The 18,865-nt window shown below is 43.7% G+C and overlaps 1 protein-coding gene across 1 annotated transcript in view; it reads right to left on the reverse strand.

The window, feature by feature from the left end:
• HDGFL3 (HDGF like 3) overlaps positions 1–18,865 on the reverse strand; it is a 146,893-nt gene that overhangs the window by 41,348 nt on the left and 86,680 nt on the right. Inside the window, exons 4-5 of the mRNA XM_069766094.1 lie at positions 16,299–16,310; positions 14,732–14,890 (exon numbers count right to left, since the gene is read on the reverse strand). Coding sequence (XP_069622195.1) covers positions 14,732–14,890; positions 16,299–16,310 — 171 coding nt within the window. The remainder of the gene's footprint in view (positions 1–14,731; positions 14,891–16,298; positions 16,311–18,865) is intronic.

Below are 18,865 nucleotides of genomic sequence, written 5' to 3' on the forward strand. Positions count from 1 at the left end.
GATGCCTAGTGACCACTTTAAACCCTCAGGTGCTTCACAAATTGATCTGTAAAAATGAAAAAGTACTTTTTTTTTCACAAAAAAATTCTTTTCGCCTCAATTTTTTCATTTTCACATGGGCAGTAGGATAAAATGGATCATAAAATTTGTTGGGCAATTTCTCCCGAGTACGCCGATACCTCATATGTGGGGGTAAACCACTGTTTGGGCACACGGCAGGGCTCGGAAGGGAAGGCGCGCCATTTGACTTTTTGAATGGAAAATTAGCTCCAATTGTTAGCGGACACCATGTCGCGTTTGGAGAGCCCCTGTGTGCCTATGCATTGGAGCTCCCCCACAAGTGACCCCATTTTGGAAACTAGACCCCCCAAGGAACTTATCTAGATGCATATTGAGCACTTTAAACCCCCAGGTGCTTTACAGAAGTTTATAACGCAGAGCCATGAAAATAAAAAATAATTTTTCTTTCCTCAAAAATGATTTTTTAGCCTGGAATTTCCTATTTTGCCAAGGATAATAGGAGAAATTGGACCCCAAATATTGTTGTCCAGTTTGTCGTGAGTACGCTGATACCCCATATGTGGGGGTAAACCACTGTTTGGGCGCACGGCAGGGCTCGGAAGGGATGGCACGCCATTTGGCTTTTTAAATGGAAAATTAGCTCCAATCATTAGCGGACACCATGTCACGTTTGGAGAGCCCCTGTGTTCCTAAACATTGGAGATACCCCAGAAATGACCCCATTTTGGAAACTAGACCCCCAAAGGAATTAATCTAGATGTGTGGTGAGGACTTTGAACCCCCAAGTGCCTCACAGAAGTTTATAACGCAGAGCCATGAAAATAAAAAAAAAAAATTATTTTCTCAAAAATGATCTTTTAGCCTGCAATTTTTTATTTTACAAAGGGTAACAGGAGAAATTTGACCCCAAAAGTTGTTGTCCAGTTTCTCCTGAGTACAATGATACCCCATATGTGGGGTTAAACCACTGTTTGGGCACATGCCGGGGCTCGGAAGTGAAGTAGTGACATTTTGAAATGCAGACTTTGATGGAATGCTCTGTGGGCGTCACGTTGCGTTTGCAGAGCCCCTGATGTGGCTTAACAGTAGAAACCCCCCACAAGTGACCCCATTTTGGAAACTAGACCCCGAAAGGAACTTATCTAGATGTGTGGTGAGCACTTTGAACCCCCAAGTGCTTCATAGAAGTTTATAATGCAGAGCCGTGAAAATAATAAATACGTTTTCTTTCCTCAAAAATAATTATTTAGCCCAGAATTTTTTAATTTTCCCAAGGGTAACAGGAGAAATTTGACCCCAATATTTGTTGTCCAGTTTCTCCTGAGTACGGTGATACCCCATATGTGGGGGTAAACTACTGTTTGGGCACATGCCGGGGCTCGGAATTGAAGTAGTGACGTTTTGAAATGCAGACTTTGATGGAATGCTCTGCGGGTGTCACGTTGCGTTTGCAGAGCCCCTGATGTGCCTAAACAGTAGAAACCCCCCACAAGTGACCCCATTTTGGAAACTAGACCCCGAAAGGAACTTATCTAGATGTGTGGTGAGCACTTTGAACCCCCAAGTGCTTCATAGAAGTTTATAATGCAGAGCCGTGAAAATAATAAATAGGTTTTCTTTCCTCAAAAATAATTATTTAGCCCAGAATTTTTTATTTTCCCAAGGGTTACAGGAGAAATTGGACCCCAAAAGATGTTGTCCAGTTTCTCCTGAGTACGCTGATACCCCATGTGTGGGGGTAAACCACTGTTTGGGCACACGTCGGGGCTCAGAAGGGAAGTAGTGACTTTTGAAATGCAGACTTTGATGGAATGGTCTGCGGGCGTCACATTGCGTTTGCAGAGCCCCTGGTGTGCCTAAACAGTAGAAACCCCCCACAAGTGACCCCATTTTAGAAACTAGACCCCCCAAGGAACTTATCTAGATATGTGGTGAGCACTTTGAACCCCCAAGTGCTTCACAGACGTTTACAACGCAGAGCCGTGAAAATAAAAAATCATTTTTCTTTCCTCAAAAATGATGTTTTAGCAAGCATTTTTTTAGATTCACAAGGGTAACAGGAGAAATTGGACCCCAGTAATTGTTGCGCAGTTTATCCTGAGTACACTGATACCCCATATGTGGGGGTAAACCACTGTTTGGGCACACTTCAGGGCTCGGAAGTGAGGGAGCACCATTTGACTTTTTGAATACGAGATTGGCTGGAATCAATGGTGGCGCCATGTTGCGTTTGGAGACCCCTGATGTGCCTAAACAGTGGTAACCCCTCAATTCTACCTCCAACACTAACCCCCCCACACCCCTAACCCTAATCCCAACTGTAGCCATAACCCTAATCACAACCCTAACCACAACCCTAATTCCAACCCTAACCCTAAGGCTATGTGCCCACGTTGCGGATTCGTGTGAGATATTTCCGCACCATTTTTGAAAAATCCGCGGGTAAAAGGCACTGCGTTTTACCTGCGGATTTTCCGCGGATTTCCAGTGTTTTTTGTGCGGATTTCACCTGCGGATTCCTATTGAGGAACAGGTGTAAAAAGCCGCGGAATCCGCACAAAGAATTGATATGCTGCGGAAAATACAACGCAGCGTTTCCGCGCTGTATTTTCTGCACCATGGGCACAGCGGATTTGGTTTTTCATATGTTTACATGGTACTGTAAACCTGATGGAATACTGCTGCGAATCCGCAGCGGCCAATCCGCAGCCAAATCCGCACCGTGTGAACATAGCCTAATTCTAAAGGTATGTGCACACGCTGCGGAAAACGCTGCAGATCCGCAGCAGTTTCCCATGAGTTTACAGTTCAATGTAAACCTACGGGAAACAAAAATCGCTGTACACATGCTGCGGAAAAACTGCACGGAAACGCAGCGGTTTACATTCCGCAGCATGTCACTTCTTTGTGCGGATTCCGCAGCGGTTTTACAACTGCTCAAATAGAAAATCGCAATTGTAAAACCGCAGTGAAATGCGCAGAAAAAAACGCGGTAAATCCACCATAAATCCGCAGCGGTTTAGCACTGCGGATTTATCAAATCCGCAGCGGACCAGAATACGTGTGCACATACCGAAACCCTAACCCTAGCCCTAACCCTAGCCCTAACCCTAGCCCTACCCCTAACCCTAGCCCTAACCCTAGCCCTAACCCTAGCCCTAACCCTAGCCCTAACCCTAGCCCTAACCCTAGCCCTAACCCTACCCCTAACCCTAGCCCTAACCCTACCCCTAGCCCTAACCCTAGCCCTAACCCTACCCCTAACCCTAACCCTAGCCCTAACCCTACCCCTAACCCTATTCTAACATTAGTGGAAAAAAAAAATTTCTTTATTTTTTTATTGTCCCTACCTATGGGGGTGACAAAGGGGGGGGGTCATGTATTATTTTTTTTATTTTGATCACTGAGATATAATCTATCTCAGTGATCAAAATGCACTTTGGAACGAATCTGCCGGCCGGCAGATTCGGCGGGCGCACTGCGCATGCGCCCGCCATTTTGGAAGATGGCGGCGCCCAGGGAGAAGACGGACGGGACCCCGGCTGGATCGGTAAGTATGATGGGGTGGGGGAGGACCACGGGGGGGGGGGGGGGGATCGGAGCACGGGGGGGGATCGGAGCACGGGGGGGGGAATCGGAGCGCGGCAGGCGTGGAACGGAGCACGGGGGGCGTGGAACGGAGCACGGGGGGCTGGAACGGAGCATGGGGGGGTGGAACGGAGCACGGGGGGGGGTGGATCTGAATGCAGGGGGGGGTGATTGGAGCACGGGGGGGTGATTGGAGCACGGGGGGAGCGGACAAGAGCACGGGGGGGAGCGGAGCACTGGATGGAGGGGAGCCGGAGCAGTGTACCGGCCAGATCGGGGGGCTGGGGGGGCGATCGGTGGGGTGGGGTGGGGGCACACTAGTATTTCCAGCCATGGCCGATGATATTGCAGCATCGGCCATGGCTGGATTGTAATATTTCACCCGTTATAATGGGTGAAATATTACAAATCGCTCTGATTGGCAGTTTCACTTTCAACAGCCAATCAGAGCGATCGTAGCCACGAGGGGGTGAAGCCACCCCCCCTGGGCTAAACTACCACTCCCCCTGTCCCTGCAGATCGGGTGAAATGGGAGTTAACCCTTTCACCCGATCTGCAGGGACGCGATCTTTCTGTGACACAGCATATGCGTCACAGGTCGGATTGGCACCGACTTTCATGACGCATACGCTGTGTCACAGGTCGGGAAGGGGTTAATTGCGGATGTTGGTACCCCCTAATAACATTTCCCAATTTCTTTTTTTTTGTACCCTAAATAAATGTTATTTTTTTTAAAAAAAATTAGTTTTTATTGTCTCAAATAAAGTTTGCACAAAATCACACCTTGCGCCGTATACACAAATCTTGTCTTTGTAACACCTGATGTGCAATGTCTGACAATATTTATCAATTTGTTTTTCTCATTGTTTTATAGGGCTGTCGCTCATTGTACTCAGATGTTACAAACACAAACAGCATTGCTCAATATGTCAAGTTTACAATGTACCATCACACAACAATTTCAGTATAGATAAAGTTGGTTTTTGTGTGTAACCAACGTTATCTTTTCTGAAATCGTAAAACGATTGAGCCCCTGCTGTGAGTTTTTTGGTGTCAGCGAATGATTTGGAATTTTTTTTGGGTAACTGATCAGACGCTGTCATTGTTGGATCGGCGAGTTTAGACCGATCCAGCGATGTCTTTGTTTTAAACAAGGGAATATTGGGTTACTAGCGCACTGTTTTAAACACTCAAATAAAAAGTGAACAATACCCCACAAATATAAAAAGGTGTCTACCACGTCCCTCGCCGTCATCTTTCCGCACTGACACTGTGATTCCCGCCCGTAAAGCTGAGCACACCGTTGACTTAATAATAAACGCTGTGCTGTGCTTTAGGGCTGCCACAGTACGGGAAGTTGACGGCGATGGACGTTTCACACACCGGAGTGTAAGGGTTTTTTGTATTTTTTAAAATTACATTTAAAACATTGTGAGTGTGGCAAAACATTACCCAGATTACACGGGACTTGCTCTTTTTTGGTCGCTGGAGAGCTGTCTGTGTGACAGCTCTCCAGCAACCATGCGACAACTAAACAACGATCTCGGTCCAGTCGTATCACTGGTCGGTATCGTTGGTTAATAGTTTTATTACGGTACCTTAAGAATATTGGTCAGGTGAGGTGGTAGCAATGTTCACAGTGTCGCCACTATTTGACTCTGGACGAATTCTAGCATCCTGAGTACAATAGTGTTAACTCTGTAGAGTTTTGCAAACATGATCGTCTCCCTCCTTGTCAAGCCTGGTTCCATATGCAAATAGTCTGCAGGATTAAAAATGGTTGACAAGGTGGGAGCCGATTATGTAATTATACGTCAAAACTATGGAACACACAAATTTTGTGTGACACACATTACTTTCAATAAAATTGGATTTTACAATTCTCTTACTATGGAAAACGTATGGGAGATTTGTTTGGTGAAAACGGAAAGGCACAAGAACTTTATTTCAAAACACAACGCATTGTACAATCAGGGGACATTTTAACAATAACCTTACATAGTATGGTTAAATGACATGGACTCCACAGTGTTTACATGACATCATAATAACACGAAGAATTAAACCATTTGATCTTGCCATGAAACACGGCCAACATCAGAAACAAAGTATGCAGCAAATTGGTCCCTCATATGAGCAATCTCCACAGTTGTCCGCAGAGGATGAGCTTGATAATCAGGCAATGGATTTTGTATGGGTTCATCGAGTTCCACGTTGACTCTCTCTTTATCAATAATAAAATTGTGGAGAACCACACACGCCTTCACCACCTCATCCACTGTCTCAATTTTCAAATTTATGGCGGATCCTAAGATACGCCACTTCGAGACCAGGATGCCAAAGGCGCACTCCACAGTTCTTCTGGCCCTGGACAGTCTATAATTAAATATAGTTTTGATGCGGTCCAACCCACGACTTGAGTAAGGTTTAAGTAGGTTGCCACTCATTTGAAAAGCCTCATCACCAACAACAACAAATGGCAGGGCCGGGCCGTCGGTGTTGGGAAGAGGTCGTGGATGGGGGAAATTAAAATTGTTATTGTACAATCTTCGGCCCATATCAGACTCCTTAAATGTCCGTGAATCATTTGCACGACCAAACGCTCCAATGTCCACAGCGAGAAACCTGCAGTCCGCACCTGCAACTGCCATCAGCACGGTGGAAAAGTATTTTTTATAATTAAAAAAAAGAGATCCACTTCTTGAAGGCTTGGTAATCCTAATGTGCTTCCCATCCACGGCTCCAATACAGTTAGGGAAAGAACACACTTGTTCAAATTTTTGGGCGTTGGCAAGCCATATTTCTCTTGTAGGGATGGGTAAAAATTCCTCCCGGAGGTTGTCCCACAATGCGCGGCAAGTGTCGGCAATAATACCCGACAGTGTTGAGACTCCAATCCGAAACTGGAAATGCAGTGATCTCAATGTCTCTCCGGTAGCCAGGAAACTGACAAGAAGAAAAATAAATAAATATAATTAATAAAATTGTTATGAAAGAATTTTTCATTTTTAATAACAATCCCCCCACCCCACAAAACAAAAACACGTTACTTTAAAAAATGGCAAGAACATATAAATCCTTCACATTCCATTACGTACCGTAGAGTCACCAGCAGACGTTCCTCAGGGGAAATCGATTTACGGAGCTGCGTGTCCTGCCTGGAAATGGTTCCTTCCACCAGACGCAGCAGATATCGGAAGCTGTCTTTTGACATCCTGGTGTATTCAAAGTATTTGTCCTGGTTCTCATTTAATTCGCCAAACAGACAATGGTAGGCTCCACGACTCTCTCGGACTTCCACTATAGGGTGTAGCCAAAAACGCCGACGACTCCTTCTCCGTAGTTTGTCTCTTTTCCTCTGTTCATGACAGGCAATAGCATAAGCAATAGCAAGGGCTAATTCCAGCTGAAAATTGAGGTAGATACTCTCCATGGAACGATCCATCTTGATGCTCTATGGTTGGAAATAATCTATGCCGGGGTATATATACCACTATTACATTAATACCCACCCCCATTTACCCATTGGTGGCATTATCGATTGTCTAGACACTAGACCCACCCTCTTCTATTCATTGGTGGTGTTATCTAGTGTCTAGACACTAAATTGTGTGTAAAGATCTAATCAGTGTTTGACAACGCATGCGTCGTAAAACGCTGCGTTTTTTGTAAAAACGCAACAAAAATGCCACAAAAACGCTGCGTTTTACGACGCATCCGTCCGACGCTTGCGTCAAAAAAGGTGCGTTTTTGCGTGCGTTTCCGAAGCGTCGTGCGTTGCGTCGACGACGCTGCGTCGCATGACGCTAATGTGAACGTAGCCTTATACAGGTACTATACAGATGATCAGGTTTTTAAATACATCAGATAGGGATTATATACATTAGGTAGGACTGCTCTATATGGGTATACCTTGACGATTGGTGGAGCAGCTTAGTATACATTTTTTTGCAAAAAAACGTATCAACTAAATACCCTGTTTTTTCCATCTTTTGACTAGCACTTGCTTATTACTGTGATTTTTTTTTTACAACAGAGTATTTTTGACCTCACTGTGCTCTTTTGTGTCTTCAAGTTTATTGGTGGTGTGTGAACAGGTTCCTACAGACTTGTTCATTGTGCAAGTAGGCCATGTGTTTCTGGTTAGTAATGGATAGGTATCTTATAGACGCCTCTCCATTACTAAGCCGTGGACTTGATGTCACCGGACAATACAAAGGTGACATCAACCCCATAAATGAAAAGGCGCATCTAACAGATGGGCCATTTCTGGGGCGGCTGAGAGATGATGTTTTTAGCCTGGGAGGGTGTGGGGGGAAATATGAACGCTAGATCATTGTATGGTATCTGCTATATATATGCACAGGGCACAAAAAACTCCTCATAGAGTGTAGAATAAATATCAGTAATCCCAATAAAAGCAGAGGGTATAAATAGATATCACATATAGTATTTAGATAGAAAGTGCTTTTAGTGCAAGCCTGGTAATTGCTGACATAACCATCATACAGCCTGTGCTTAAAAAGAGACAAAAGTGCCGTGCATCATGTGCAAAAGTTGCAGCCTAGCGATACATCAAATCACGACATTGAATGGGGTGCAATCACTTGCTAAATGGTAACCTACCCAGGTGTTAGAGACCAGCTCTGCCCGACGCGCGTTTCGCCTTGGCTTTGACGCTTCTCCCTCGACATCAAGCCGGCTTAGTAATGGAGAGGCGTCAATAAGACATCTATCCATTACTAATCCTATAGTTGTTAAGGGGTTAAATAAACACAAAGCCAGAATAAAGTATTTTAATGAAATAAAACACTACACAGTTTCCCATCTTTATTATTCAGCTAATCCATGCAACACCCTCGATCTCCTGTACAAAATAATAAACAGTATACTCCCTGTTCCCGCACACAGACATACACGCAGATACACAGACACCCGCACAGAGACACGCACATATTCACCGCACACACAGTCTCTGCCTGCACACAGTCTCCACCCACACACTCTTCCTCCTCCCTATCTGCAGCGTTTCTCGCAGGCAACTCCGCAGCAAAACCACAGATTTTTAAACCTGCGGTTTTGCTGCGGATGTGCCCGACTCAATGGTAGTCAATGGGTGCAGAAATGCTGCAGATTGGCAAAAAGAATTGACATGCTGCGGAAAATAAAACGCTGCAAATCCGCGTATATTTTTCCGCAGCATGTGCACACCAATTCTCAATTTCCCAATGACTAACATTGGTTGTGCACTACACTGCGGATTTGATGCAATTTCGCGCATCCAAAAATGCTGCGGAAACGCATCAAAATCCGCAACGTGTGCACATAGCCCAAGTGTCTCACGCCTGCTATTCCATGTTTATCTCTCTCCCCATCACACTCCATGTCTCAATCATACTACATGTCTCTCTCCCCATCACACTCCAAGTGTCTCACCCCTGCTATTCCATGTGTATCTCTCTCCCCATCATGCTCCATGTGTCTCATTCATCATACTACATGTCTCCCAACACTCCAAGTGTCTCACCCCTGCTATTCCATGTGTATCTCTCCCCATTATGCTTCATGTGTCTCTCTCATCATACTACATGTCTCTCTCCCCATCACACTCCAAGTGTCTCACCCCTGCTATTCCATGTGTATGTCTCTCCCCATCATGCTCCTTGTGTCTCATTCATCATACTACATGTCTCTCTCTCCCACCAGTTTCTCTCAGCCAGATTACATGATTCTCTCCCCCCCCCTACTCCACAATGCCTGGCCATTCACTGCAGACCTGGAGCTCTTTCTTATGTTACTGAGGGATGAGTCACAGACAGCTCCCCCTCCAATAATGCTATAATGCTGCTCCATACCCACCACATGTCTTCACGTTTCCTCAGGTCCAGGATGCTGCTGAGTCCACTGTCTTCTGCTCCTCTGTAAACAAGCTGTGCTTCTGATGCAGTAACGGTTGGTGATAGCAGGTCACAGGGCAGTCACACACAAAATGGCGCTGCCCTGTTATGCTACTCTTCATTCTGCCCCAGGAATACTAGACCACCCAAAAGGGGAGGGAATTAGTGATGTCAGCAGTTACTGCCCCAATTTTCCAGCTAAGGCTGCTTTTACACATCAGGTTTTTTCATTCCGGCTGATTACGGCTCTTTTCAGAAAAACAGGAACCGGCAAAAATAAAAACCGAAACCGGTTTTTCCCCATTGACTTGTATTAGCGCCGGATGGCCTAGCGTTCCTTCCTTTTTTTTCCGGATCTGGCGAACATTTCGATTCCGGCGTCTGGAAAAAACATCTACTGGTAACGTTTTCTGTCTGCGGCGAAAAAGCCGGAAGGGCCGGATCCGGCTCTTCGCAACAATGCATGTCTATGGACGCCGGAATGCGCCAGATCCGGAAAAAGGCAGATTCAGCGGCCTGATCCAGTTTTTTCTCTGAGCATGCTCAGAACCTATAGGGCTGCCCCCAGGACACATATATAAAAGAATGCCATTGAGGCCCTCACTCATTTCCAGTCTTCCAGCAAGAGAGCCAACACCCTGCCTTCCAGCTAGAGCCTGCCTGCCTTCCAGCAAGAGCCTGCCTGCCTTCCAGCAAGAGAGCCAACACCCTGCCTTCCAGCTAGAGCCTGCCTGCCTTCCAGCAAGAGCCTGCCTGCCTTCCAGCAAGAGCCTAGCCTACCAGCAAGAGCCTACCTGCCATCAGGTTTGAGGCAGTGGTCTTGGGGGGGAAATTGAAAGGTGTTTCCATACAAATGACTGCAGACAGTTTGAAAACTTGGGAATCATTAGAGCAGCCATACGCCCCAATATCCACCGCTACAAATTTGTAATCCGCATTGGCGATGGCCATCAGCACAATGGAAAAGTACTTTTTATAGTGAAAATATTCTGATCCAGATGCAGCCGGTTTCACAATACGGATATGTTTCCCGTCCACCGCGCCCAAGAAATTGGGAAACTGACACACTTGCTGGAATTTCTCAGATACTTCCAACCAATTCTCCATTATGGGATATGGTATAAATTAATCGTGCAAAGAGTCCCACAGTGCACGGCAAGTGTGCTTTACAATTCCAGAGATGGTGGAAATTCCCAGTCTGAACTGGAAATGTAGTGACGAAAGGGATTCTCCTGTAGCAAGGAATCTGTGAACAAAATCAAGGCAGAAATTACTACAAAATCAAATTACAATCAATTAAAGTGTACTACAGGAGTACATACAATAAAAATGGCTTACCAAAGAGTGACCATCAGACGCTCAGCCAGTGAAATAGAGAATCGGCAATATGTATCACTCCTTTGCATGAGATGTTCAATTCGGTCCACCAATACATCAAAGTTCTCCGCTTTCATCCACACATATGAGAAAAATTTCTCTGGGTTTCCTCGTAGCTCCATGTGCAGAGTAGAAAACACCCCATGTGTCATTCTCTGTGCGGTGATGGGGTGGCTCCACAAACGGCGTCGACGCAGTCGCATGATGCGTTGTCTCTCTCGCCCCTTCTCCAGAACAATTGCTTTTAAGCGATTCGCCTCCACAATGAAATCCACGTTGTTCTGCAGAATCTTCGCAATAACGACATCCATCTTCTCTCCAAACACTTGCTCCTCTCCAACCTGTCACTGATGGGGTGTAGGAAGACTCTATATATAGTTTTGAGGGGGCCAATCACATTTTGGAGCCTCCCAGGGGCGTTCTTAAAAACCGGATCCGTCAAAACCCGGATGGAAAACCGGACGAAACGGATGCCAACCGGATGGGACGGATCTGGTTTCTAGCCGGATCCGGACATCGGATCCGGCTGAAAACCGGAACCGTCCCATCCAGTTTCCACAAATTACGCCGGATCCGGCGTTTCGGCGCGACGCCAGAATTGGCAGGTAGCAAAAAAACTGATGTGTGAAAGAAGCCTAACAGTAAAGCTGGTACGTCTCACTATATGTGCTTAAGGTCTAAAACGGAAAATGCTCCCCCTAGTAGTAGATATATATATTTGTAAGAAAATATATATTTTTCATATAGAAATGTTTGCAAACAGTGCAAACATTGCATTAATACATTGTAATTACTATTTTAAGCTTAACTTCACAAAAAAACAAACTACACGAAAACTGGTGGCACCTTCCCTTTACAACATTAGCTCTCTTTCATTACTACGGCATTTGGCAAATATTAATAATTATGGTAATCCTGATTGACCTAAAACGGGAAAGGTTTACTCTCATTTCATGTCAGATATTGAGAAAAACATTCATATGTGTCTTTTTATGTAAACTTCTAGTGTCAACTGTATATCTCTAATAATATAAAACAATAAGGATGGCAGTAATGTAAAAAATAAATTAAAATTGAGGATTTTAGTTAGGCAAACATCAATGCTTCAGTCCATGTAGAGAAAAAAATCTGAGGATGGGCACAGTTGTTAATATAGGCCAGGGGTGATGTTATATGTAAATATATACCATTTACTATACAAAAGGAAAAGATTCACATACAAAGAAACCTGCAGGCGTCTGAAAATATAATCAAAAAATATATACAGCAAATTTATTCAATAAAAAATAAGATTGAAACATTTGACGGTGGTGACCCATAGATCCTACCTGTAAAATTTAGGATAACACCTCAAATGCCAAATTAATATACAGTGTCTTACAAAAGTATTCACACCACCTTGGAATTTTACCTATTTCATTACATGACAACTTGTGTTTAAATATTTTGGATGGAGGAAGGTGCTGCAGTTATCCAGAAAAGTGGGACGATTTTTTCTCTCTTATTATCTATGTGCAATATGTTTTTTTTTTTTACAGAAGCTGCTTTTAACCCCTATCTGACCTCGGACGGGATAGTACGTCCGATGTCGGCTCCCCTGCTTTGATGCAGGGCTCCGCGGTGAGCCCGCACCAAAGCCGGGACATGTCAGCTGTTTTGAACAGGTGACATGTGCCCGTAATCGGCGCGGGCAGAATCGCGATCTGCCCGCACCTATTAACTAGTTAAATGCTGCTGTCAAACGCAGACAGCGGCATTTAACTACCGCTTCCGGCCGGGCGGCCGGAAATGACGTCATCGCCGACCTCCGTCACATGATCGGGGGACGGCGATGCGTCTGGATGGTAACCATAGAGGTCCTAGAGACCTCTATGGTTACTGATGACCGGTGGCTGTGAGCGCCACCCTGTGGTCGGCGCTCACAGCACACCTCCATTTCTGCTACATAGCAGCGATCAGCAGATCGCTGCTATGTAGCAGAGCCGATCGCGTTGTGCCTGCTTCTAGCCTCCCATGGAGGCTATTGAAGCATGGCAAAAGTAAAAAAAAAAAAGTTCAAAAAAATGTGAAAAAAATAAAAAAAATATAAAAGTTTAAATCACCCCCCTTTCGCCCCAATCAAAATAAATCAATAAAAAAAAAATCAAATCTACACATATTTGGTATCGCCGCGCTCAGAATCGCCCGATCTATCAATTAAAAAAAAGCATTAACCTGATCGCTAAACGGCGTAGCGAGAAAAATATTTGAAACGCCAGAATTACGTTTTTTAGGTCGCCGCGACATTGCATTAAAATGCAATAACGGGCGATCAAAAGAACGTATCTGCACCAAAATGCTATCATTAAATACATCATCTCGGCACGCAAAAAATAAGCCCTCAACCGACCCCAGATCACGAAAAATGGAGACGCTACGAGTATTTTTTTTTTTAAGCAAAGTTTGGAATTTTTTTTCACCACTTAGATAAAAAATAACTGAGTCATGTTAGGTGTCTATGAACTCGTACTGACCTGGAGAATCATAATGGCAGGTTAGTTTTAGCATTTAGTGAACCGAGCAAAAAAGCCAAACAAAAAACAAGTGTGGGATTGCACTTTTTTTGCAATTTCACCGCACTTGGAATTTTTTTCCCGTTTTCTAGTACACGACATGCTAAAACCAATGATGTCGTTCAAAAGTACAACTCGTCCCGCAAAAAATAAGCCCTCACATGGCCAAATTGACGGAAAAATAAAAAAGTTATGGCTCTGGGAAGGAAGGGAGTGAAAAACGAACACGGAAAAATGAAAAATCCCAAGGTCATGAAGGGGTTAATCATTTACAAAACCATTTTCGGTTTCCTACATTACAAAACTGCAAAGTCTCCATAAAAATCAGATGCTTACTGTGGCATCGGATTTTATTTGAGCACCCATAGACCTGAATGGGTGAGTCTCATCCAATGTAGGGAAATCGCGCATGTTGCAAATTTTTTTTTTCACACCCTGGGTTGGTCACTGTAAAAACGTTTGAATACCTTATTTTTCAGATTATAAGATGCATCCCAAGTTTTGAGGAGAAAAATAGGAAAACATTTTTTTTTAGTAAAATGGTGGTGCTTCTTATAATCCATGCGTCTTATTTACTTACTGGGGGTGGTGGCTGTGGTGAAGCGGTGTCCCAGGGTTGCTGCTGGAGGAGGCAAAATTGGGACAATAATGCAGGCCGTAGGCTGGGATGAGGGAGTGTTCCAATGTGCGGCGCGCTGCTGCAGGTGTGTCCGCGGCTGCTGCGGGGGTGTCCGGCCCTGCTGCGGGGGCCTCTGCCGACATTTTGTGAAAGTTCCATGGTTTCCAGTGCTCTGGACTCCGGGAAAATGGGTGTCGGGAGGCGGTGCATGCACAGATGGAGATCTCAGCACCAAGATCTCGGGAGATGAGATCTCGCTCAGCACCGGAGACACCCACAGCAGCGCCGAACACTCCCTCATCTGTGGTCTGCAGCAACGGTACTGGTAAGTTATATCCGCATTATAAGACACACCCCATTTCCTCCCCAAATTTGGGGGATAAAAGTGCTTGTTATAATCCAAAAAATACGGTACACTGGTTAGAGTGTAATCTGTTTTTAAATAATTGCACTCGGTCTGAAAATACGGTGGTGTGAATAAGCCTTATCTGTGGCATACTGCTGTCTTTCTCTACAGTAGGACCCACAAAAATAACAATATTTTCTTAAACTCACTGGATTAGACATTGGCTGGAATACTTAACCACATGCAGTAACAATTTAAAGTTAGAAAAGTTTAAACAATTAGTGTGAAGGGTAAAAAAATAGAAAAGAATTATCACTTTAGATCATTTCACCTTTGAAGTGTATGACTTCTTTCTCTTGGAGCCCGCTTTCTCATTCTTCCTTTTGCCTTTTCCATCCTCTTCCACCTGATCCCCTTCTTCTTCACTACTGCCATCTGCAGCATTTCCTCCTTCTCCTTCAGTTTCTGAAGAGCTCTGCTGTTGAATTGCCTAGACAAATAAAAAAAAAATAGTCAATAAATAAATAAGCATAATACCAGGAGAATACGGATTCTTTGGTGTCAAGTGATAGAAAAGGGGAGAATAAGGCCAGTTTACTAGCTGAAAATGATTTAACATAAGGAGTACAACACTTGCAGAAACTTGTTGTATTAGTACATTCCTAAACCAAGAATCTGCAAAAACCCTAGCCCATGCCCTCATCATCTCCCGCCTCGACTACTGTAACCTCCTGCTCTGTGGCCTCCCCTCGAACACTCTCTCGCACCCCTCCAATCTATTCTAAACTCAGCTGCCCGACTAATCCACCTGTCCCCCTGCTATTCCCTGGCCTCTCCCCTCTGTCAATCCCTTCACTGGCTCCCCATTACCCAGAGACTCCAGTACAAAAGCCTAACCATGACATACAAAGCCATCCACAACCTATCTCCTTCATACATCTGTGACCTCGTCTCCCGGTACTTTCCTGCACGCAACCTCCGATCCTCACAAGATCTCCTTCTCTACTCCCCTCTTATCTCCTCTTCCCACAATCGAATACAAGATTTTTCTCGCGGATCACCCCTACTCTGGAACTCTCTACCACAACATAGCAGACTCTAACCTACCATCGAAACCTTCAAAAAGAACCTGAAGACCCACCTCTTCCGACAAGCCTACAACCTGCAGCAACCACCGATCGACCAAACCTCTGCACGACCAGCTCTATCCTCACCTACTGTATCCTCACCCATCCCTTGTAGATTGTGAGCCCTCGCGGGCAGGGTCCTCTCTCCTCCTGTACCAGTTGTGGCTTGTATTGTTCAAGATTATTGTACCTGTTTTTAATATGTATACCCCTCCTCACATGTAAAGCGCCATGGAATAAATGGCGCTATAATAATAATAATAGTATTTCAGCTTATGAAAATCTAAAATACTGAGAGTTGAAAGACGAAAAGATCTGAAAAGAATCTGCAATGCACAGATAAATTCATTCTTGGTCAACAGGACCCAAGATAAAAATAAAAAGTTTTTTTTTCATGTGACTGTGCCTGTAATACTGTATGACTAAGATTTGTCTCTGAATTATAAGTACAACGCTTAGATTGATAGCCCCATTTCTCAAGAACTGAGCCTATATTACTGTAGGAGTTCTAAGATTTTCTAGGAATGGTTCTTTTGTGCCGCTAGAGGCCCATGTGGTGCAGCTGTAGTAAAGATATGTTCAACTGTCCGAAGGGTCATTTGGAAATAGGCAGTGATGGTGGATTTCCACTCTAAGAGCTGCTGGCAGACCTGTTTTTGAGCATGTTCCCACTTGCACCTACTTAATCGTAATGTAAAAACTTCCTTTACAGTAAAAGGTCCTTTCTTCATTGTACAGTCTTGTATTATTTCAGTAGTTTGTAGTGCTCACCTTCAGATGCATCTGTGAAAACAGAAATAAGTATTCTTGATAAACTTAGATTTCTTTTTACGATTTACCATTTTGCTATTTTTCAACTGCAAGTAAACTTAAGGGTTCTCTCACAGGAGCATATAAATCAGACGAGCGCATTGTAAGAAAACACTGAATTGCACTCTGACCAATGTTAGTCAATGAGGCAGTGTTCACCGGCAATGTTTTCCTCAGCTCTTTCGGCAGCATTCTGCGAGTGGATGCATGACTCAGCCAAGACTTGCCAATACGACTCAATGGGCGAGAGAAAAAAATTGGACTGCACACAGACCGTCCGAGATGTAAGCACACATCTCAAAAGGAAACAGCCATTTACAGCAAATTCACAGAAAGAGCCATCTTACCGTAATAAATAAAATGAATAGCTAGATGTCATGTAGATATACAATTTCACAAGCCCCCTGAACATAACAAACTTGCACCCTTTAGGGTCTTTCATAGGCACTAAAGGGTGATTAGGCTTATTTAACCTATAAATAACAATTGAGTCCCCCCTATTTTTGATAACCAGCAATGGTAAAGCAGACAGCTGTGGGCTTATATTATCAGGCTGGGAAGGTCCTGGATATTGAGCCCTTTTTAACATAAAAATACAAGTTCGCAGTTGCCCCAGAATGGGCGCATCGCATTAGATGCTCCAATTCTGCTGCTTTGCCGGACTCTTCCACATTGCCCTGGTGCAGTGGCAATCAGGGTAACGGTAGTTGGGGGTGATGTCAAAAATCATGCCCGGGGTTGGTAATGGAGAGGTATCTGTAAGACACCCCCATTACCAACACAGTATTTTTTACTGAATTGAGTTAGGGTTAGTGTCAGTAAAGAGAAACAAAAAAATAATAATTTAGATTAGGGACAATAAAAATATACTGTAGTAATTGTCGTCTAACACGTTAATTATTATTGAATTTAGTTAGTGTCACTGTCAGAAGCATACGTTTTCCTTGCCTTCGACACTGACAGTGAGAAAAGTGTAACTTTTCATTATTTTTCATCCTCTCTTTCATCATCTCTTCTGATACCAAACCGCCACGCAGACGCCCCAGGACAGCAACTGAACCAGTGCTTGACTGAAACTGAACCACTGTTACTGACCCCATATGGATCTCACCCCCTGAAGATTATGAGCCACAGAGTCTTGATTTTTGTGGCGCAACCAGGAATCAAAATTGACACCACCAGCCTCAAAGAAACTGACTTTTGTCTTTTTCTCTGAGGATTTTGTAAACCTCATGGTGGCACTCAGACAAATTTGTACGTCCAGCAATTTTTGTCACAAAAATGCTCTTCATCATTTTCTAACTCGAGTCCTGTAGATGCAGTAGAAATTATCACGTTTTGGGGCCTGGTGTTTCACATGAGCTTAGTGAAGAAGCCAGAACTTTTGCAATATTGGAGTGTTGACATTTTACAGGGCTGTGGAGTCGGAGTCATGGAGTCAGAGCCCATTTTGGTGGAGTCGGAGTCAGTATAAAATGGACCAACTCCTAAAATATATAATCGGGTACAGTAGTTCAATGCAGTTTGTGGGGAATATTTTTTTCATAAGAATTTGGGAAAGTTATGAAATGTCCTATAAATGCATGTCCTATTCCTCATCTAAGGTCTAAACTTTTAGCTGAGATGAATCTGTGCTGCAGTTTATGTTCATGATAAGTAGTGAAGCTCCACCTCTACAAATAAGGAGAAAAAATAAACACACAGGGCAGGAAAGCATACATTCATCTCAGAATTTCTGGACTGAACAGGAGAGCAGGATTAAAGAAGGTAAGTACTTCCTAAAGCATATCTAAACTTTCAATAAACTGTGCATAAAATCAATAGTCCAGTATATGTTGTCTCTATGCTTGATGTTTTAGTTTGTTTTTCATCTTAGCTCATGTTTGAAGAAATTAGCTGCTCTGATGACTTATATACACTATATATAGAATCTAAGGGGAAAAAACTGTTTTCTAACATCTCAAATTCAGAAACACAGTAACAGGACAGATGAGGACATATATGTTTGTGTGTGTTCTGGAATGTGATTTAGCACAAACATGCTCCCTTCCTCCTCAACTCTTAACAGACTGTGAAGAAATATGATGTGAAGCATTTAGTGAGCTGTACCCTGCTGAGACAAGCCTTGACATTGAAAGTTCAGAGTAAAGCCATCTAACACATTTTACAAACTTTATACTTATCATTTGCACTACTGATTTATGCAAAGATTGTTTTGTTTTATTTCTATCCCAAATTATACACTGCATGATTCCCTATTCTTGCAAGAATTATAATATACTTTATTTTTTTCACAGGACAAAATTATTTTGAGAGCGAATTTACATAATTACAAAATGTCTATGAAGCATCTTATGAAGTCAGCTGTATTTGAGCATTTCACAGTGACTCAAGATGATAAACATTCTGTATGTCAGTGTATAAGTGACCTAGATGAAAACAAATGCTGTGATGCCAAAATCAGTGCATACTCAGGAAGTGGTAAAAATGCTCCTTCAAGAGCTTCCAATCTACCCTAACTAAGGTCA

This window comes from Ranitomeya imitator, chromosome 4, assembly GCF_032444005.1.
Source record: "Ranitomeya imitator isolate aRanImi1 chromosome 4, aRanImi1.pri, whole genome shotgun sequence".
Lineage (NCBI taxonomy): Eukaryota > Metazoa > Chordata > Amphibia > Anura > Dendrobatidae > Ranitomeya > Ranitomeya imitator.